Source organism: Hippopotamus amphibius, chromosome 12, assembly GCF_030028045.1.
Source record: "Hippopotamus amphibius kiboko isolate mHipAmp2 chromosome 12, mHipAmp2.hap2, whole genome shotgun sequence".
NCBI lineage: Eukaryota > Metazoa > Chordata > Mammalia > Artiodactyla > Hippopotamidae > Hippopotamus > Hippopotamus amphibius.
Genome location: NC_080197.1, coordinates 32,148,794 through 32,167,640, shown reverse-complemented (window position 1 = coordinate 32,167,640; position 18,847 = coordinate 32,148,794). Strand labels below are relative to the sequence as shown.

At 51.3% G+C, this 18,847-nt stretch overlaps 2 protein-coding genes across 5 annotated transcripts; both read left to right on the top strand.

Annotated features, from left to right (window-relative positions):
• Nucleotides 1-6,630: 6,630 nt before the first annotated feature.
• CENPB (centromere protein B) lies at nucleotides 6,631-9,497 on the top strand. The gene has a single exon (XM_057703492.1). It carries the CDS (start codon nucleotides 6,850-6,852, stop codon nucleotides 8,671-8,673), a length of 1,824 nt encoding a protein of 607 aa, XP_057559475.1. The 5' UTR covers nucleotides 6,631-6,849; the 3' UTR covers nucleotides 8,674-9,497.
• A 1,864-nt stretch (nucleotides 9,498-11,361) lies between these two features.
• SPEF1 (sperm flagellar 1) lies at nucleotides 11,362-16,110 on the top strand. Of its 4 annotated transcripts, none has more exons than XM_057700813.1 (7): nucleotides 11,362-11,995; nucleotides 13,109-13,220; nucleotides 13,571-13,727; nucleotides 13,902-13,941; nucleotides 14,391-14,514; nucleotides 14,724-14,847; nucleotides 14,948-16,110. In XM_057700813.1, the coding sequence occupies exons 1-7, from the start codon at nucleotides 11,887-11,889 to the stop codon at nucleotides 15,053-15,055; spliced, it is 774 nt and encodes a 257-aa protein (XP_057556796.1). In that variant the 5' UTR covers nucleotides 11,362-11,886; the 3' UTR covers nucleotides 15,056-16,110. The 4 variants fall into 4 exon arrangements, with proteins under 4 accessions (XP_057556796.1, XP_057556798.1, XP_057556795.1 ...); XM_057700815.1 differs by having other exon boundaries at nucleotides 14,349-14,453; XM_057700812.1 differs by having other exon boundaries at nucleotides 14,349-14,514.
• Nucleotides 16,111-18,847: the final 2,737 nt, after the last annotated feature.

The window sequence follows — 18,847 nt, the reverse complement described above, 5'->3', positions numbered from 1 at the left end:
ACATGTGGAAGAGGGAATGGGAAGATCCCAATCCCATCTGAGAGGGGTGAGGAGGGTGGGGACGTGACAAAAGTAGGTCTCCCACCCCACACAAATCTTCAGGGCCCCTCCCCAGAGGCAGTCACTACTATAATTTGTTGCATATTCTTCTGGAGTTAGTCTAAACAGTCCTAGCCAATAGAAACAAAGTAGGAGGCACGAATACGAGCCACATGTTTACATTTACATTTAAAATTTTGTAGTAGCCACATTTTAAAAAGTTAAAAAAAAATGAAACTTTAATATTTTGGGGGGGGATTTTATTTTATTTTTTAAGTTTATTTCTTTTATTTTTGGTTGTATTGGGTCTTGGTTGCTGTACAAGGGCTTTCTCTAGGTGTGGCAAGCGGGGGCTACTCTTTGTTGCGATGCCTGGGCTTCTCATTGCAGTGGCTTCTCTTATTGAGAAGCACAAGGATCTAGGCGCGTGGACTTCAGTTGTTGGGGCACGTGGGCTCAGTAATTGTGGCTCTAGAGCACAGGCTCAGTAGCTGTGGCGCACAGGCTTAGTTGCTCCGTGGCATGTGGGATCTTCCCAGACCAGGGCTCAAATCTATGTCCCCTGCATTGGTAGGCGGATTCTCAACCACTGCACCACCAGGGAAGCCCGAAACTTTAATATTTTATTTAATCTAATATATTTTAAAAGTTATTTCAACATGTTATCAATATAAAAATTGTTAATGGGATGTTTTACATACTTTTTTTTTGGTACCAAGCCTTCAAAGTCCAACGTGCATTTTACACACACACAGCAGATCTCTGTTAGGACTTGCTACATTTCAGGTGCTCAATAGCCACATGGGATCAGTGGCTACCATAGTGCACAGTGCATGTCTACATATTTAATATGTATGACCATATTTTTATAAATATACAAACAGTATATGAAACAATGTTTTATACCTTGCTTTCTTTTATTTGAAGATATATTTACTCAACTCTATGATGCTGAAAATTTACTAGCTTTTTTTCTTTAAATATTTATTTATTTATTTATTTTATTTTTGGCTGCGTTGGCTCTTCATTGAGGTACATGGGCTCTCTAGTTGTGGCTCACGGGCTTGGTTGCCCATGTGGCATGTGGGATCTTAGTTCCCCGACCAGGGATTGGACCTGTGTCCCCTGCATTGGAAAGCAGATTCTTAACCACTGGACCACCAGGAAAGTCCCCATTTATTAGCTTTAAAATGATGCAACAGATATGCATGGAATGAATTCCTAAAGAGAAACTGCTGGAAGGAATGGGCTTTATTTATTGAAATCTCTTTTTCCCTTTCCTGAATCTCATTTTCTCAATCTGACCGAGTTATTGAAAAACAGGGACCAAGTCATTTACCTCTCCTCAGCACTTCAAATAGGCCCAAGCCCAAGGTTGATCTCTAACCCCAATATCCTACTTCTAGAGATTTCTCTTAAGAAGATGATAGGGCTTCCCTGGTAGCACAGTGGTTAAGAATCCACCTGCCAATGCAGGGGACACGGGTTTGAGTCCTGGTCCAGGAAGATCCTACATGCCATGGAGCAACTAAGTTCGTGCGCCACAACCACTAAGCCTGCGCTCTAGAGCCCGCAAGCCACAACTAATGAGCCCATGCTCCACAACTACTGAAGCCCATGCACCTACAGCCCATGCTCTGCATCAAGAGGGGCCACCGCAATGAGAAGCCTGCGCACCACAATGAAGAGTAGCCCCTGCTCTCCCTCTCCCCAACTAGAAAAAGCCCGTGTGCAGCAGTGAAGACCCAACGCAGCCGATAAATAAAAAAAATTAATTAAGAACAAAAACATGATAAAAGTATACACAGATGTATGTTCATAATAACAATGAAAAACGGAGAGCAAGCTGAGTGTCCTTCAATAGGAGGCTAGACAATGAGGGTGGTTCCTCTATACTGTACAATACCTGAAGCATTTAAAGAGAACAGGCATTGGGAGGGTGGGGATGCCTGGCATGTGGCAGGCCCAATAAGAATTGCTGATTATTGAATGACATTAGGATCTTGGAAAATGACCTTTTGGAGAAAGGGTTCCTAGAGCAAATGAGTTGTTTGTTTTGTTTTTTTATAAATTTATTTATTTAGTTATTGGGTTTATTTTTTTATTGGCTGTGTTGGGTCTTCATTGCTGCACATGGGTTTTCTCTAGTTGCTGTGAGCAGGGGCTACTCTTCATTGTGGTGCGTGGGCTCCTCATTGCAGTGGCTTCTCTTGTTGAGGAGCATGGGCTCTAGGCGTGTAGTCTTCAGTTGTTGCAGCACATGGGCTCAATAGTTGTGGCGCACGGGCTTTGTTGCTTCATGGCATGTGGTATCTTCCTGGGGCAGGGCTCAAACCCGTGTCCCCTGCATTGGCAGGCAGATTCTTAACCACTGCGCCACCTAGGAAGTCCAAGTAAATCAGTTTTGAAACTCATTGATGTAGATATTTATTGACATGAGAAGATATTTACAACACAGGCTAAAAAATAGTATTCCAAGCTTGGTCCCATTAAAAACAACATGCACGGGACTTCCCAGGTGGTCCAGTGGTAAAGAATCCACCTTCCAATGCAGGGGATGCAGATTCGATCCCTGGTCAGGGAACTAAGATCCCACATGCTACAACTACTGAGCTCACCCACCTCAACTAGAGAGCCTGTGTGCCACAAACTACAGAGCCCACGTGCTCTGGAACCTGTGCACCACAACTACACAGCCCACGCGCCCTGGAGCCTGCATGCCACAACTAGAGAGAAGCCCGCGTGTTGCAACAAAAGATCCTGCATGCCTCAACGAGGATCCCACGTGCCGCAACTAAGACCCAACACAGCCAAAAATGAATAAAATGTTAAAAGCAACAACAACAACAATATGCACAGGGGATTTCCCTGTTAGTCCAGTGGCTAAGAGTCCACACTCCCAGTGCAGGGGGCCTGGGTTCAGTTGCTGGTCAAAGAGCTAGATCCCACATGCTGCAACTCAAGAGTTTGCATGCTGCAACTAAAAGACGCCTGTGCCACAACTAAGACCCGGCACAGCCAAATAAATAAATAAATATTTTTTAAAGAATTATTTAAAAAATATGCACAGATAAATATCCTACAAGGGTAGGATACTTGGTACAAGGGTATTCTCTGAGTGATGGAATTAATGGTGATTAAATGGTTTTTTCTTTTTTTAAAATTTATTTTATTTATTTATTGGCTGCGTTGGGTCTTTGTTGCTGCTCGCAGGCTTTCTCTAGTTGCAGAGAGCAGGGGCTGCTATTCCTTGTGGTGCGTGGGCTTCTCATTGAGGTGCCTTCTCTTGTGAAGCATGGGGTCTAGGTGCGCTGGCTTCAGTAGTTGTGGCACATAGGCTCAATAGTTGTGGCTCGCAGGCTCTAGACAGGCTCAGGAGTCATGGCACTCGGGCTTAGTTGCTTCATGGCATGTGAGATCTTCCTGGACCAGGGTTCAAACCCATGTCCCCTGCACTGGCAGGTGGATTCTTAACCACTGCACCACCAGGGAAGCCCTGATTAAATGGTTTTATCATAAAACTTTTCTGTATTTTAAAATACAGGTATAATTTTTAGATTAATTAAAAGAACATGATCTCCATCTGGCAGTTTCCTAAATGATTAAACATAGAGTTACCTTGTGACCCAACAGTTTCACTTGTAGGTATATACTCAAGAGAAATGAAAACATATGTCCTTGCAAATAAGTGTTTATAGCAGTTTATATTTATGATTACCAAAAGGTAGAAACAACCCAGATGTCCACCAACTGACAAATGAATAAGCAAACTGTCATATATCTGTACAACAGAATAGTATTCAGCCATAAAAAAAGAATGAAGTAGTGATAGATGCTACTTCATGGATGAATCTTGAAACATGAAGCTAAGTGAAAGAAACCAGTCATAAAAGACACATATTATTCTATTCATATGAAATGTTCAGAATAGGGAAATCTATAGACAGAAAGTAAATTAGTGGTTGCTTAGGGCTGGGGAAGGGGCAGGGAGTAGAGAGGGAGATGACAGCTAAAGGGTATGGGATTTCTTTATGCAGTGATAAAAACGTGCCATCTTTCCAATTCTCCACTCTAGGGAAGTCCACAGTTCACCTTCCCTTTGTTTGGCCCAGGCTGTGCAAAGCTGCCCACCAGGCCTATACCCATTCCACTTACCGCATCACTATTCTTTGTGTCTCTCTGAAAACTTCCCATTTTCCTTTTCATTTTATCTTATTACTTTTTTTAATTTTTGGCCACACCACACAGCATGTGGGATCTTAGTTCTCTGACCAGGGATGGAACCCACGCTCCCTGTAGTGGAAGCATGGAGTCTTAACCACAGGACCGCCAAGGAAGCCCTCCTTTTCATTTTAAAGAGCCTGTACTACTACTACTGAAGAAAACTTGGAAAATTCAGCAAAGTAGAAAAAAAAAATCTCACCCATAGTCATTTCACCCAAACAACCATTGACTATAAGTCAGGATGGGTGAGGAGGCAACAGGACATACGTGCACGTGGATGAAACTTCCAAAACCGTAGACTTGGTTTCCTGAGGGTTTGTGGGGAAAAGTCCTCAGCCAGGTGGCCCTACATTTACTTCTGCACAGGGATCTCACACCCATTATGGGCCAAGCACTGATTTGGCTCCTGCAGGAAAAATTCTCCCAAGTTTTCTTCTGAACACTGTGATTGGAAGGATATTTTTAATGTCTTGAGGTGGGCGGGGAAGGGGGAGAAGCCCTCTGTAAGTAAGACACAAAATCCAGAAGCAATAAAAGAAAAAACTGACAGACCTTCCTACTTAAAGATGAAAAACTCATATCTGAGATTCCCTAGGCTAAGTTAAAGGACAGTGAGAGACTGGGAAAAAATATTTGCAATATACTTAAAGATTTTATGTTTAGCACATGTGAAGAGTTCCTAAAAATTAACAAAAGAGAAACAACGGCAAAAGATATGACCAGAAAAGTCTCAGGCTTCAAACGGCCAATACACATATGAAAAGAGAAATGCACACTAAAACAGCAATGAGTTATACTTTCTTCCTTTGGCTTCCAGAACAGCATATGAGCTTGAATTTCCTCCTACTGCTTCAGCTGTTCCTCCCAAGTTTCTTGTTAGTCCTCTCTTGAGTCCTTAACCTTGGAGAACCCAGGGCACTGACCTCTTTTCTTCTTTGTCTATGCCCATTTCCTTGAAGCCTCATCCTGCCCTAGATCCTCAGCCTGTCCCCCTAGGTCACAGCCTTCCTCTCTGCCTACTCCTCATGCTACTTTAAGATTAAAAAAAGGACTTCCTAGGTGGTGCAGTGGTAAGAATCTGTGTGCCAGTGCAAGGGACATGGGTTCAATCCCTGCCCTAGGAAGATACCACATGCCACAGAGTAACTAAGCCCATGTGCCACAACTATTGAGCCTGTGCTCTAGAGCCCGCAAGCCACAACTATTGAGCCCATGAACCACAACTACTGAAGCCCATGCGCCTAGAGCCTGTGCTCTGCAGCAAGAGAAGCCACCGCAATGAGAAGCCTGCACACCACAATGAAGAGTAGCCCCTGCTCTCCCTCTCCCCAACTAGAGAAAGCCCGTGTGCAGCAATAAAGACCCAACACAGCCAATAAATAAATACATACATAAATAAATTTATTTAAAAAAAGATTAAAAAAAAACCCAACAACACTTTTCATTGTTTTAAGAATTTGTCATTTTTATGTGTTTGGTGGAGGAAGCGATTTCAGGGATTTGTATGTATGTACACTTATGTACATAAATGACACTATTTCTGTAGGTGCAAACACAAACATTTATGGCTAAATGCCTGGAACAGCACAGAAAGTGACACACCGAGATGTTATCAGTGTTTATCTATAAACTGTGGGAATATCATCAGATTTAAAAGTATAGTGTTGTTCATAGAAATAATCTAAATGTGTAACAATAGGCGTCATCAATTAGTGTTCAAGCATAATTGGAACAATATACAACCATTAAAAAATCTTTTGGCAGTACTTTATCAGTAAGGCAATACTCTCATCACTTGATGCCAGGTACAACAGCGGGAGATGCCAATACACAGTCTATACCATCTGATGCCAGTCTTGTGTGACACAGTTTTAAAAAGAAAACTGCATGCCTCTAGAGAAAAGACTGGAAGGAAATGTATCCAAATGTGGCCTGCGCCTCTCTCCAGGTCTTGGGGTGAAAGGTGCTTTTTACTTTACGGTATTTTTCAGTTTCCGCCAAAAAACGTGGGTTATTTTTACCTTAATGAAATAAAAAAGACAAAACACAGTTGCTGTTCTTTATAAGCAGCAAGTCGCTGCCCACCCGGCGCCAAGGCCCGGCCCCGCGCGCCTGCCCGCACGGTGGCCGCCGGGTCACCGGCCGCCCGAGCGCCGGCCCCTCCAGCAGGCCGAAGCGCCCCCGCGCGGTCTGTCCGGAGCGGCGGGGAGGGGGGTGGGCGCAGAGGGCTGGGGGCGGCGCCGGGCGTCCCCGCGCTTCCCGCGAGATCCCGCTCCGCCCGCTCCGCCCTGCTCGCCGCGCTCCCAGCTCCCCGCGCCGCGGCACTTCCTGCCTTCCGCTCCCGCGCCGCCCGCCTTCGCCCGCGCCCGCCGCCTGCCGCCAGCTGCCCGGCGCCGCGCCCGCCGGCGCCCCCCGAAGGTGCCCCCGGCCCGGCCGGGTCGCCGCCCCGCCCGCCGCTCCGCGAGCCGCTTTGTCTCGGGCGGGGCGCGCGGGAGAGGCCGCCAGGTGCCCCCCGCCGCGGGCCCGGGCCCCCCGCCCCGGGGCGGCGGCGGTGGCGCCGGGCCCCGGGGCGGGGGGCGCGCCGGGATGGGCCCCAAGCGGCGGCAGCTGACGTTCCGGGAGAAGTCGCGGATCATCCAGGAGGTGGAGGAGAACCCGGACCTGCGCAAGGGCGAGATCGCGCGGCGCTTCAACATCCCGCCGTCCACGCTGAGCACCATCCTGAAGAACAAGCGCGCCATCCTGGCGTCGGAGCGCAAGTACGGTGTTGCCTCCACCTGCCGCAAGACCAACAAGCTGTCCCCTTACGACAAGCTCGAGGGGCTGCTCATCGCCTGGTTCCAGCAGATTCGCGCCGCTGGCCTGCCGGTCAAGGGCATCATCCTCAAGGAGAAGGCTCTGCGTATAGCCGAGGAGCTGGGCATGGACGATTTCACTGCCTCCAACGGCTGGCTGGACCGCTTCCGGCGGCGCCACGGTGTGGTGTCCTGCAGCGGCGTGGCCCGCGCCCGGTCGCGCAGCGCTGCCCCCCGGCCCCCAGCGGCGCCCTCCAGCCCGCCCGCGGTGCCCTCGGAGGGCAGCGGTGGGGGTACCACAGGCTGGCGCGCTCGGGAGGAGCAGCCGCCGTCGGTGGCCGAGGGCTACGCCTCCCAGGACGTGTTCAGCGCCACTGAGACCAGTCTGTGGTACGACTTCCTGCCCGACCAGGCCGCGGGGCTGTGCGGCGGTGATGGACGGGCACGCAGGGCCACCCAGCGCCTGAGTGTCCTGCTGTGCGCCAACGCCGACGGCAGTGAGAAGCTGCCCCCACTTGTAGCCGGCAAGTCGGCCAAGCCCCGTGCAGGCCAAGCCGGCCTGCCCTGCGACTACACCGCTAACTCTAAGGGTGGTGTCACCACCCAGGCCCTGGCCAAGTACCTGAAGGCCCTGGACACTCGCATGGCTGCAGAATCTCGCCGAGTCCTGCTGCTGGCTGGCCGCCTGGCTGCCCAGTCCTTGGATACCTCGGGCCTGCGGCATGTGCAGCTCGCCTTCTTCCCGCCAGGCACCGTGCAGCCGCTGGAGCGTGGAGTGGTCCAACAGGTGAAGGGCCACTACCGCCAGGCTATGCTGCTCAAGGCCATGGCAGCGCTAGAAGGCCAGGATCGCTCAGGCCTGCAGCTGGGCCTCATGGAGGCCCTGCATTTTGTTGCTGCGGCCTGGCAGGCTGTGGAACCTTCGGACATAGCTGCCTGCTTTCGTGAGGCTGGCTTTGGGGGTGGCCCTAATGCTACCATCACTACTGCCCTCAAGAGCGAGGGGGAGGAAGAGGAGGAGGAGGAGGAAGAGGAAGAGGAGGAAGAGGAGGAGGAGGAGGAGGAGGGTGAAGGGGAGGAGGAGGAGGAGGAGGAAGATGGTGAGGAAGAGGAGGAAGCCGGGGAAGGAGAGGAGCTGGGGGAGGAAGAGGAGGGTGAAGAGGAGGGTGATGTGGATGACAGTGATGAAGAGGAGGAGGAGGAAGAGGAGGAGAGCTCCTCTGAGGGCTTGGAGGCTGAGGACTGGGCCCAGGGAGTAGTGGAGGCTGGTGGCAGCTTCGGGGGTTACGGTGCCCAGGAGGAGGCCCAGTGCCCTACCCTCCATTTCCTGGAAGGTGAGGAGGACTCTGAGTCAGACAGTGAGGAAGAAGAGGAAGATGACGATGAGGAGGATGAAGATGATGAAGATGAGGAGGAGGATGGTGATGAGGTGCCTGTACCCAGCTTCGGGGAGGCCATGGCTTACTTTGCTATGGTCAAGAGGTACCTCACCTCCTTCCCCATTGACGACCGTGTGCAAAGCCACATCCTCCACTTGGAACATGACCTGGTCCACGTGACCAGGAAGAACCATGCCAGGCAGGCAGGAGTTCGGGGTCTTGGACATCAAAGCTGAGCCACTGGGCCTAGCCATGCCCCCAACCCGGACGTGGCAGCACCAGCCCAGGGCAGAGGACTCTCTGGGCAGCTGCGGTGGATGGAGCCAGAGTGGGGAGCCCCAGATCCTTTAGTGAGGTCCTCCCGGTCTTGTGACAGGCCCAGTCACCTCTGAAGGGCCTGGGGCTGGTGTCAGCCTCACTGCCTGCTTATTGCCTCTTTCTCAGAATCCTCTTTCCTCCCCATTTGCCCCTGGGCTTGGGGGACCAGGTGGGGAGGGCGGGGAGCTGTCCGGTGCTACCACACCGTGCCATCAGTGAGGCCACAGTAGCAGCCAGGGATGGACCCTGGAAGCTCCTGGCCAGAGAGTGCCTCTCCCCTCTGCCATCCACACCAGGTCTTTGGTGGGGGGGACCCCAAAGCCATTCTGGGAAGGGCTCCAGAGAAAAGTCCAGCCTTGGGCTCCACAAGGCTGGCAGCGCCACATCCCTGCCCCGAGGCCGCCTTGAGAAGCACAGTCTAACCGCAGGCTCCTGGGCCTGCCTCTGCCTGCTTCCCCACTTCCCCAGCCCTTTCCTCTGGCCCAGTCCATGCTACTTTGGCCCTTGGTTTTCTTTCCAGATTGGAGGTTCTCAAGAGGCCCTCCAGAGGAGTGATAATAGTCACTTCCCTTGTGGGCAGCTGCAGGCCCCATGCCTCTCCTCCCTCTCTGGCAGGGCCCTATCCTGGGTAGGGGGCCTGGGGCTGGGCCCAGAGTCCAGCCGCCCAGCTGCTCCTTTCCCAGTCTGAATTCAATAAATCTGTCCACCCCCCTTTTGTGGGAGTGGACATTTTAACAGCCAAGGGTGCATCCTTCATGGTCTGGGCTTGCGTCTGTCTTGGGGACACTTTCCCGTTTTCCTTTGGTCCTTGCTCTGGTGGGACAAATGTTGAGAAAGTGGCTACAGCCCAGGCCCTGACCAGGGTGAGAGGCAACATCTATATCTAAATGTTGCCTAGGCTTGGGGGAGGAGGGGTCTTCAATGCATCTGCCTGGGGGTGGGTTTGAGGAAGTTGGGCCTTGCACTGCTTTGGGGTTAGAAGCTTTGGGTCCGTTGGCTGGGACAGGAGGGAGGGAGCCAACAGTCCCTGGAGGACCCAATTAAACTAGGCACCTGGGAGCTAGGCTTATCAAGGCCCATTAAAGAAGATTCTTGCAGGAGAGGGGCCAGAGGGCAGAAAGAGAGGAGTGTTGGGGCAGCTCCTGTGGTCAGGTTGGAGTTTGTAGGGGCATACAGGACATCCCTTGTATGATGCCTCAAGAGGGAGTCCTCTAGGCCTTTCAGTGATTGATTGACATCTCCAATCCTGAGTAGCTATCCTTGGAAACAGTGGCAGGGTGGAGGTGAAATTACTGGGGAGACATTGCACCCCCAAGAGGTTGAGGATGTTAGCCACTCCCTGTGTGGTGCCCTCTGGAGGGCCCCCCCCATCCAAAGGTGCGGACAAGCCCCTCTGCTGATCCTAGCCCCCTTTTCTCTTCAGGGCCAGCTCACCCCTCCCACGTCCCTCCCATTGAGGCCCTTAGGTCCCAGTGGTTCCAGTGAGGGGAGGGCCTGAGCTTGAGCAGGCTGGCAGCTCTGGGCCCCAAACCGGTTTTCCCACCTCTGTTGAGGCTGGCACACCACCCCTGTGGTTCCCTGCCCCCACCTTCTTGCAGTTCCTCCTCTCCCCACCCTGGAATGTTGGCGGGAGCGGAGGTGGGTGGGTGGGGGCAGTTATCCAAGTCATCTTTTTAAAAAAGAGGGTGGAGTGACTGTTCCACACTTCCCCTTCTGTAGCTCTGACACTCAGGGATTCCCTTCAGGCCTTGAAGACTTCAGAACTAAGTGAAAGCAAAAAGCAGTGGGGATTCCCACCCCCGACCCCGGCCCCCATCCAGTCCCCATCTGAGCCCTGGAGGATGAGACAAGGAAGCCCAGCCTACCCCCTAGCCTGCTCTGGAGTAAATAGGTGGGAGCAGTAGCCTTCTCCCCAGGTGCCCCTGGCCAACCCAAGTCCCTCACCTGGAATACCAACAAGGCAAATACTTCCATTTGTCTCCTGCTGAAACTGAGATCATCTCATTAATCATAACACAAACTGACATTAATAGGGCTCTTGCTGTGTGCCAGGCTCAGTGCTAAGCACTTTAGGTGCTCGCAAAGCCCCTGTGAGGTAGGTAAAACCATCAGAAAACACACAGAAAAGTTCAGTAATGTGCCCAAAGCCAAACCACTAGTCTGGCAGAAACAAGCTCCCCGGGCTGACTGTAGAAGTGCCCCTTTACTAAGGAATTCCTAACCCTAACCATATTCCTAAAGAACTGGTTACTGACTCAGTTTCTAACCCATGGAAGAATAGCTCTTGGAGATGAGGGATGTGGAAGTGTCTACAGGAGCTTCAAGAGGGATATATAACTCCTGTTCCCCAGCTCCCAAATACAGGTCTGTAAATATCCTTCCCGTTCTCCCTATTACTCCTTTGGGACAGTAGGTGAGAACCATCCCCATTTCACGAAGGAGGAAATAGGGTTAAGGATTTAAATGACCTGCACAAGACACCGGCCTTGAGCTCTGGTATTCTCCCTGGAAATGTGGGTTACATATTAAATGCCTCACCAAGGGCACTACCGGGGGTGGGGTGGGGTGGGGGGCAGTGGTGTGGTGGGACCTGGCAAGGAGGCACTGTCACACAGCCTACCACAGAGTCCAGATGTGAAGCAGCCGGTGACTAACAATGGACCCCAGATAAAGCTGACAAACACTGGGATGCTGTCTTCACTTGGGACTGATTGCTAAAGGACCCTGGAGGGGGAATCTTTGTCCTGGGGATATTGATACAGGGGTTCTGGAGGCCTGGTTGGCTTTGGAAGTTCCTACAGTGGGCCAGTGTCTGGTCAGCAGTTGGCAGAGATGATTTCTTTTTGGGAGGCAGGGAAAACAAACCGCCTTCTCAAAGCTGGGGCCTGAAAGTTGGTAGCGGGAGGGGGAAAACTACAACTCCCAGAAGCCCCTGCTCCCCAGCGAGTCGAGTATGGTTGTCATGGTTTCAGAAAACAATATGGCTGCTCCCATCTGGGACGCGAGTCTGGGTTAGAGAGGCAGAGGAGGATCTGGGCGGCGGGAGTGGCAAGAGAGAAGCTCTTGAGGGGTCGTGAGACTGGGCCTGGACCCCGCACAGCTGGAATGGCCTGACCTTTCTGAGGGCTCCAATGGCGGGCAGCGTGGACGAGGAAGCGCTGCACCAACTCTACCTGTGGGTAGACAACATCCCTCTGTCCCGGCCCAAGCGAAATCTCTCCCGGGACTTCAGTGACGGAGGTGTGCGCTCCAGCGTGTGTGTGTGTGTGTGTGTGTGTGTGTGTGTGTCCGCGCGCGCGCCTGGGTGTATCCTGTATGTTCTTGCGTGTCTACTCGTTCTGTCCTTTATGTACGGGTGTACGGGGTCTGTGTGCATACATGTCTCTTTGTGCTTGTGTGCTGTGTGCTTGTTGCGGCGGGGGTGGGGGTGGGTTGGTGGGCGGGGTGTCTGACTATCTCCTAGGACTTCAATTGTGGACGTGTGCATCTGTGGGAATGTGGGCATGCGTGTATTATGTATACATGTTCTGTCCTTTATGCATGTGGGGGGTGTGTGTGTGTGAATCTGTGACTCTCTCCTGGGAATTTAATGACTAGGATGTGTCTCTGTGTATGTATGTGTGCATGTGTGTGTGCGTGTGCGTGCTTATTCCTGTATTCTATATGTCTGTCTTGTGGAAGTCTGAGCATGTGTTTGTTCATATGTGTGTTGACATATTCTGTCCTGTATGTATGAGTGGAGGTGTTGTGTGCATGTTTCTTTGTGATTGTGTAGGTGTCTGTGTATTGAAGACTCTCTCCTGGGATTTTAATGACAGAAGTGTGCGTTTCTCTGTGTGTATATTGGTGCATATGTGACACTTGGTGCTTCTGTGTGTGTGTGTTGGTGACTGTCTCTTGTAACTCCAGTGATGGAAGTATGTGTCTGTGTATGTGTTTCCGCATCTCTGTGTCACTGTGTGTGTGTGTGTATGTGTGTGTGTGTGTGTGTGCGCGCGCGTGTGTATTTATGTCAATTCCTAGGGTGAGGCCCTGGGCTCCTGAAGCCTTCTCTTGGAGACTCATTCTCTAATAGAGGACCAGAGACCTTAGTTTTCATATGCCCTGAGTTAATGGCAAAGGATTGCAGCTTCTCTGGGATATGCTGGAATTTTCATCTCTGGCTGATCACTGATCTTGCTTTCTTATCGCTCCTCCATATCATCCTTACCCCTTTCCACATCTCCACCTCTCCGCCTGGCCCCACCACTCTGCCACCCCTGATTCTCCCACTCCACCCATTCCTTCTCCCTCCCCCTTCTTCCTTACCCATCTCTACACCTTCCATGTCTGTTCCCTCTGCCTCTCTCTCAGTCCTGGTCGCAGAGGTCATCAAGTTTTACTTCCCCAAGATGGTGGAGATGCACAATTATGTCCCTGCCAACTCTCTCCAGCAGAAGCTGAGCAACTGGGGTCACCTGAACAGGTAACAGAATACCTGCGCTCACTAGTGAAATCTCCAGCCCCTACCCTGGAATCCCAGGAAGGGCTGCTCAGCCCCTCCCCCTCCTATGGTCTCCACAGTCTAGGCTCCTGGCTTGGGTGGGGAGGCACAATGCAGACAGAATCTGTCTGGTAACAAAATCAAGGGACTCTTCTTTTGGGGAGGTGACGAGGACCCTTGAGACATACAAGCACTGGGCTCAGGTTGGGTGCCCTTCCATTCCCCCAGGACTGTGCAGTGAAGGGCTGCAACTGCTGCACCCCCTTCCTTCCCCACACCCCTCACTTCATCCCCCGGGACCCAGTCCACCATCTCTGTGTCTGCCTGGCCAGGAAGGTGCTGAACAAGTTGAACTTCTCTGTGCCGGAGGATGTGATGCGCAAGATCGCACAGTGCGCCCCGGGTGTGGTGGAGCTGGTGCTCATTCCCCTGAGGCAGCGCCTGGAGGAGCGGCAGAGGCGCAGGAAGCAGGGCACCGGCTCCTTACAGGTGCCATCCCACTCCAGCTTCTTGCATTGCTCTGGGGGAGTTTCCCAGGCAACAGAAAGCTCTGCCTCAGTGATAAGTGGGGCAGAAGGGTGCCTGATTAAAGGGAGCCTGGCGGGGTGGGTTCCTTGGGGTTGGTCAGCCTGAGCTCACAGCAGACCCTGGGGGTTCTTTCAGGAGCTGGCTCCCCAGGATGGCACTGACTACATGGATGTGGGTAAAGTGGCCTTTACTTTTCTTCCCTCCCAGGAGGAGCTTTCCTCCTGTCCTTCCTTCCTGTGGGGGAAGGGGTGGGGATGTGGGGAGGTGGAAGACAAGAAAATCGGGCTCCATCAGAATTACTCCTACACTTTAAAAAAATATATATTTATTTGTTTATTTGTTTATTGGCTGCATTGGGTCTTAGTTGTGGCACTTGGGATCTTCGTTGTGGCACGCAGGATCCTCTGCTGCGGTGCACGGGCTCTTCTTATGGCACGCAGGCTTCTCTCTAGTTGTGTGCACGGGCTCCAGAGCATGGCTCCAGAGCACGTGGGCTCTGTAGTTGCAGCATACGGGCTCTCTAGTTGTGGCCCACTTGCTCAGTAGTTGTGGTGCGCAGGCTCAGGGCATGTGGGATCTCAGTTCCCCCACCAGGGATCAAACCCATGTCCCCTGCATTGGAAGGCGGATTCTTAACGACTGGACCAGAAGTCCCCAGGGGTTACTCCTGCACTTGCCTTGTCTCAGGTTTGTCCCAGAAGGCCCGAGGGGAAGGTGCCCCAGACTCCCAGGGAGGGGAGCAGCTCAGGTAAGGAATCTGGGAGCTCCTGACCTCACCAAGCCTGGTACTCTCCCTATGCAGGCTAGGAGGTGAGGGTGAGGGTTGTACCTGGAAAGGTAGGGAAGTCAGGGACGGGTAGGGGAGGATGGGGGGAGGGAAGGCCTGGTAGAGGGACACTGGAAGGGTGAGGGTGGGGCCTGAGATCCAAGCCTGAGCTAAGCTGCTTCTCACTCCAGGGGGAGCCGGCTGCGTGTGCCCCGGCCTCCGGGGTATAACCAGGCGCTGCAGGGCGACCCGAGCTTCCTCCTCCAGATTGCTGAAAAGGAGCAGGAGCTATTGGCCTCGCAGGAGACCGTGCAGGTGAGGGCGCACTGGGAAAGCGCTGGAGGATTGGGGCCTGGAAAGACAGGGGTAGGGGGCAGCGGGCAGCTGGGCTTGACCTGTGTGTGGCTCGACCCAGGTCCTGCAGATGAAGGTGAGACGCTTGGAGCACCTGCTCCAGCTCAAGAACGTGCGCATTGAAGACCTCTCCCGGCGGCTCCAGCAGGCGGAGCGTAAGCAGCGGTGAGCCAGCTGCTCCAGTGAGCCTCCTGGGACACAAGTGCCACCCCCACCCCCCCCCCCCGCCTTTGGGGTGTGAGTGAGCGTGGGGGGAGGTGGGACAGGAACCCTCCAAGCGGAGCCCCAGGACTGAGCCACCTCCTTCCACTGCATCCGGATCAGGAGAATGGGCCATTTTCCAGAACCTAGAAGCCACATGCAGAGACCTGGCATGCACCCCAAAGAAGTGCCTGACACCAGGAGCTCCGCCTTGGTGCTCCCTGTGCTGGGCCATGGGGGGTGGTCCCCCAGCTCAGTCCATACCCCTAGAACCAGGTCCCCGCCCAGCTCTGATGACAGTGGTGTCTCCATCCACCCTAGTCCTATGTACCCTGGGCCAAAGGGGAAGCTGCCCCAGAGAGCTGAGGGGCTTCCTTACCCCTCCTGGGCACTCACCTGGGACCCAGTTGGAGGCTGGAGAGCACAGCAGCTGAAGAGAAAAAGGGGTGAGGAGTGAGCTTAGCCAGGAGTGGGGAAGACATGGGCTGTGCCTATTCCAGCTGCCCTCCTCTCCCATGGGGTATGTTGAGAATGTTGGGGGACATGGGTCTGGGTTGCCCCCATTAAAGGTATGTTCTCCTTCCTGTGCCTGCCTTCCGTTCTCTGAGGGCAGTGAGCTCCTGTCCCCCTTGTGCTACCCCCCACCCCTTAAGCGCAAGAGCCTTGTGGGTAGCTGGGCCCTCAAGTGGCCACTGCTTGGTAGCTTGATGATACCACCAGGAGTTAGGTCTTGTGCACTAGGACAGCCTGACTTCTAACTCTGACCTTACACTGACCCCCAAACCTACTCTCACAGTGTCCTCCAACCCTGCCCAAACCCAACCACAAACCCAGGCTTCAGATTCTCCCCAAATGTAGCCACATAGCCACCATCAACCCTGCTTATGGACTCACCTCTAAATCTGTCCGCTGTATGACTCCCAGCCCTGCCCACAGACTGACCCCAAGTTCTATGGACCAAGGCCAAGCTTGACTCCCAACCCTGACCAAGATACCATGGCCTGGATTGGGATACCAAATTGTACACTCTAAATATATGCAGTTTATTGTATGTTAACTGTGTCTCAATAAAAGTTCTATAAAAAATAAATAAATAAATATATGCAGTTTATTGTAAAAAATAAAAAATAAAAAATAAAAAAAAATTGAGCTATTAAATTAAAAACAAAAAAAAGACACCATGGCCTTGGTGTGACCCTAACTCTGATCATCTACTGACTGCCAGTAACACTGAACGTTTGAAAATCCTGAGACCCCACAATTCTATTCCTAGGCATATACACAGCACATCCAGGGGAAACTTAAGCTCCTGTGTTCTGGGACACATGTACTGCCAATGTTCATAGCAACACTCCTTGAAATAGCAGAACTGAATAGAACTTGTATTAGTTATCTACTACAAACCTAGTGGCTTAAAACAGTACACGTTTATTATTTCATATTTTCTGTGGGTCAGGAGTCCAGGCATGGCTTAGTTGGATTCTCTGTTTCTGGGTATCTCACAAAGCTGCAACCAAAGTGTTGGACAAAGCTGTGGTCTCACTTGAAGTCTCAACTGGGGAAGGACCGACTTCCAAGTTCCCTTTGTTGTTGACAGTTAAGTTCCTTGTGGGTTGATGGACTGAGGGTTTGTTTTTTGCTGGTTATTGGCTGGTGGCTGCCCCTATTTCATTGCCATGTGGCCATCTCCAGTATGGTAGTTTACTTCATCAAAGCCAGCAAGGGAGTTAATGGAGTCTTCTAGCAAGATGGAAGTTACAATGTTATCTAATGTAATCACAGAAGTGACATCCATCACATTTGTGGTATTCCATTTATTAAAAGTAAGTCATTAGTAAGTCATTCTATTTATTAAAAGTAAGTCTCCTCACATTCAAGGGGAGAGGTACACATGGGTGTGAATACCAGGAGGCCGGGATAACTGGGAGCTATTTTAGAAGCTGGTGACCACGAGGATGAAAAAACAATGAAAAGATAAAATCTAGGATAGTGTTATTTCTGAGAGAAAGCAGAAGGCTTATTCATTCCATTGTTGTTGGACACTTGGGTTGTTTCCAGTTTAGGGTTATTACAAAAGATGCTGCCGTGAATATTCGTATACATGTCTTTTGAGTGGAATTGCTGGGTCACAGGGTAGGCATTTATCAGCTCTATTAGATACTGTTAAGCAGTTTTCCAATGAGGTTATAGTTGTTTTCTATTAAAAAGAAAGGAGTCGGGGGAATTCCCTGGCAGTCCAGTGGTTAGGAATCTATAATTTCACTTCAGGGGATGCAGGTTCGATCCCTGGTCGGGGAACTAAGATCCCACAGGCTGCACAGTGCAGCCAAAAAGAAAAAAAAAAAAAAAAAAAAGAATGGAGTCCCCAAAACCATGTGTTTGAAGCTGGAGTGGATGCTTTACATATGCTCAATCTGTTCTCCTAACTTGGAGTTGCTCATAATTCCTCCCTTCCTGGCCCACCGTATTCTTGGTACCCAGGCTCATTGGGCTTCGATGCGGGGCAGCCATGTACCTTCTACCCTGACTTCCTCCTGGCATGAAGAATCTTATTTCCTCCTGGAGGCTTTCTGGAACCATTTGCACTTACACTGTGGCTTTGGGGCCCTGGGAACCTGTAGTATCCCCAGGCATGGAAAGCTCTGTATTGCAGGTCCTCCCAATTGGCCAGTCAGCCAGACTGCCCAGGGCCTGGGAGAGTGAGGAGTGTTTGGCAGGGACAGGAGATCACAGTTCTTTTTGTTTTTTTATCTCCCACCCTAAACTGTGAGTGCCTTTAACTCCAGAGCCTCGCACAGTAACTTGCTCATCATACGCACTTAGTAAATATTTGTTGAAAGGAGCTGACAATTAAGAAATAGCCCCAGGCAGTGCACAGTTAGTAGTCAGTCTGTGTCTGAAAGAGACCATACCAGGGATGGTTTTGAGAAGTTGCCTAGAAAGATATAAAAAAGGAAGGAATTAACCTGGTCTTGAAGGCAGAGTAGTTTTGCCTATGAGAGGAGAGTGGGAAGGGCATTCTAGGTGGGAAGGTAGCATAAGGAGGGTAGCATAAGGTAGCATAAATTCAGATAGACTCAGAAGGTAAAATAAATGTGAGAAAATAGGGATTGGTGAGGACAATGGTAAATGGATGTGTCAGCCTTTGGTGCCAGGCTGGAATTGAGTCCATGTTGTTAGATCTTCTGATATTTCAAAAGATTCATACGAAGAAGAGGAAGCAGAGGAAGAGGAAGAATTAGAAATTTTTTAAAGCTCCATGTGGACTAAACAAAATACATCTATATGTAGCTTACTCGGGGCGCACTGTCTGCCACCTTTAGCTCTCGAGGAATAGAATAGACATGGGAATACAACCGTAGGGGAGGCATAGTGGGGCACATGGAATGGTGGGGTTGCGTAGTAAGAAAGCATCTGGCAAGAGTGGATGGGCTGGGATCAGAATGTAGAAATCTCCCAATGGCCGTGCTGGAGGACAGCATCTCAAACGCCAGAGTGTGCACGCATCACCCGAAATGATGCTAAAAAGTTTGAGGCTCTTCTGGAGACAGTCCCAGAGCACAGAGCGCTTTGGAACAGGGAAGGATTCAATGGAAAGAACAGCTCAGATTAATTTGCCAAAAGTGTGTTGACCAGAGACCAGAAGATAGGTTAGGGGCCACAGGGATCTAGCCGAGGGTAGGAGCCTTGGGGGCTCCTCGGTCTTTGTGAAAGGAAGCTGGCCTTCAGCCGTCCATACCATCTCTCTCCTAGTTATGTT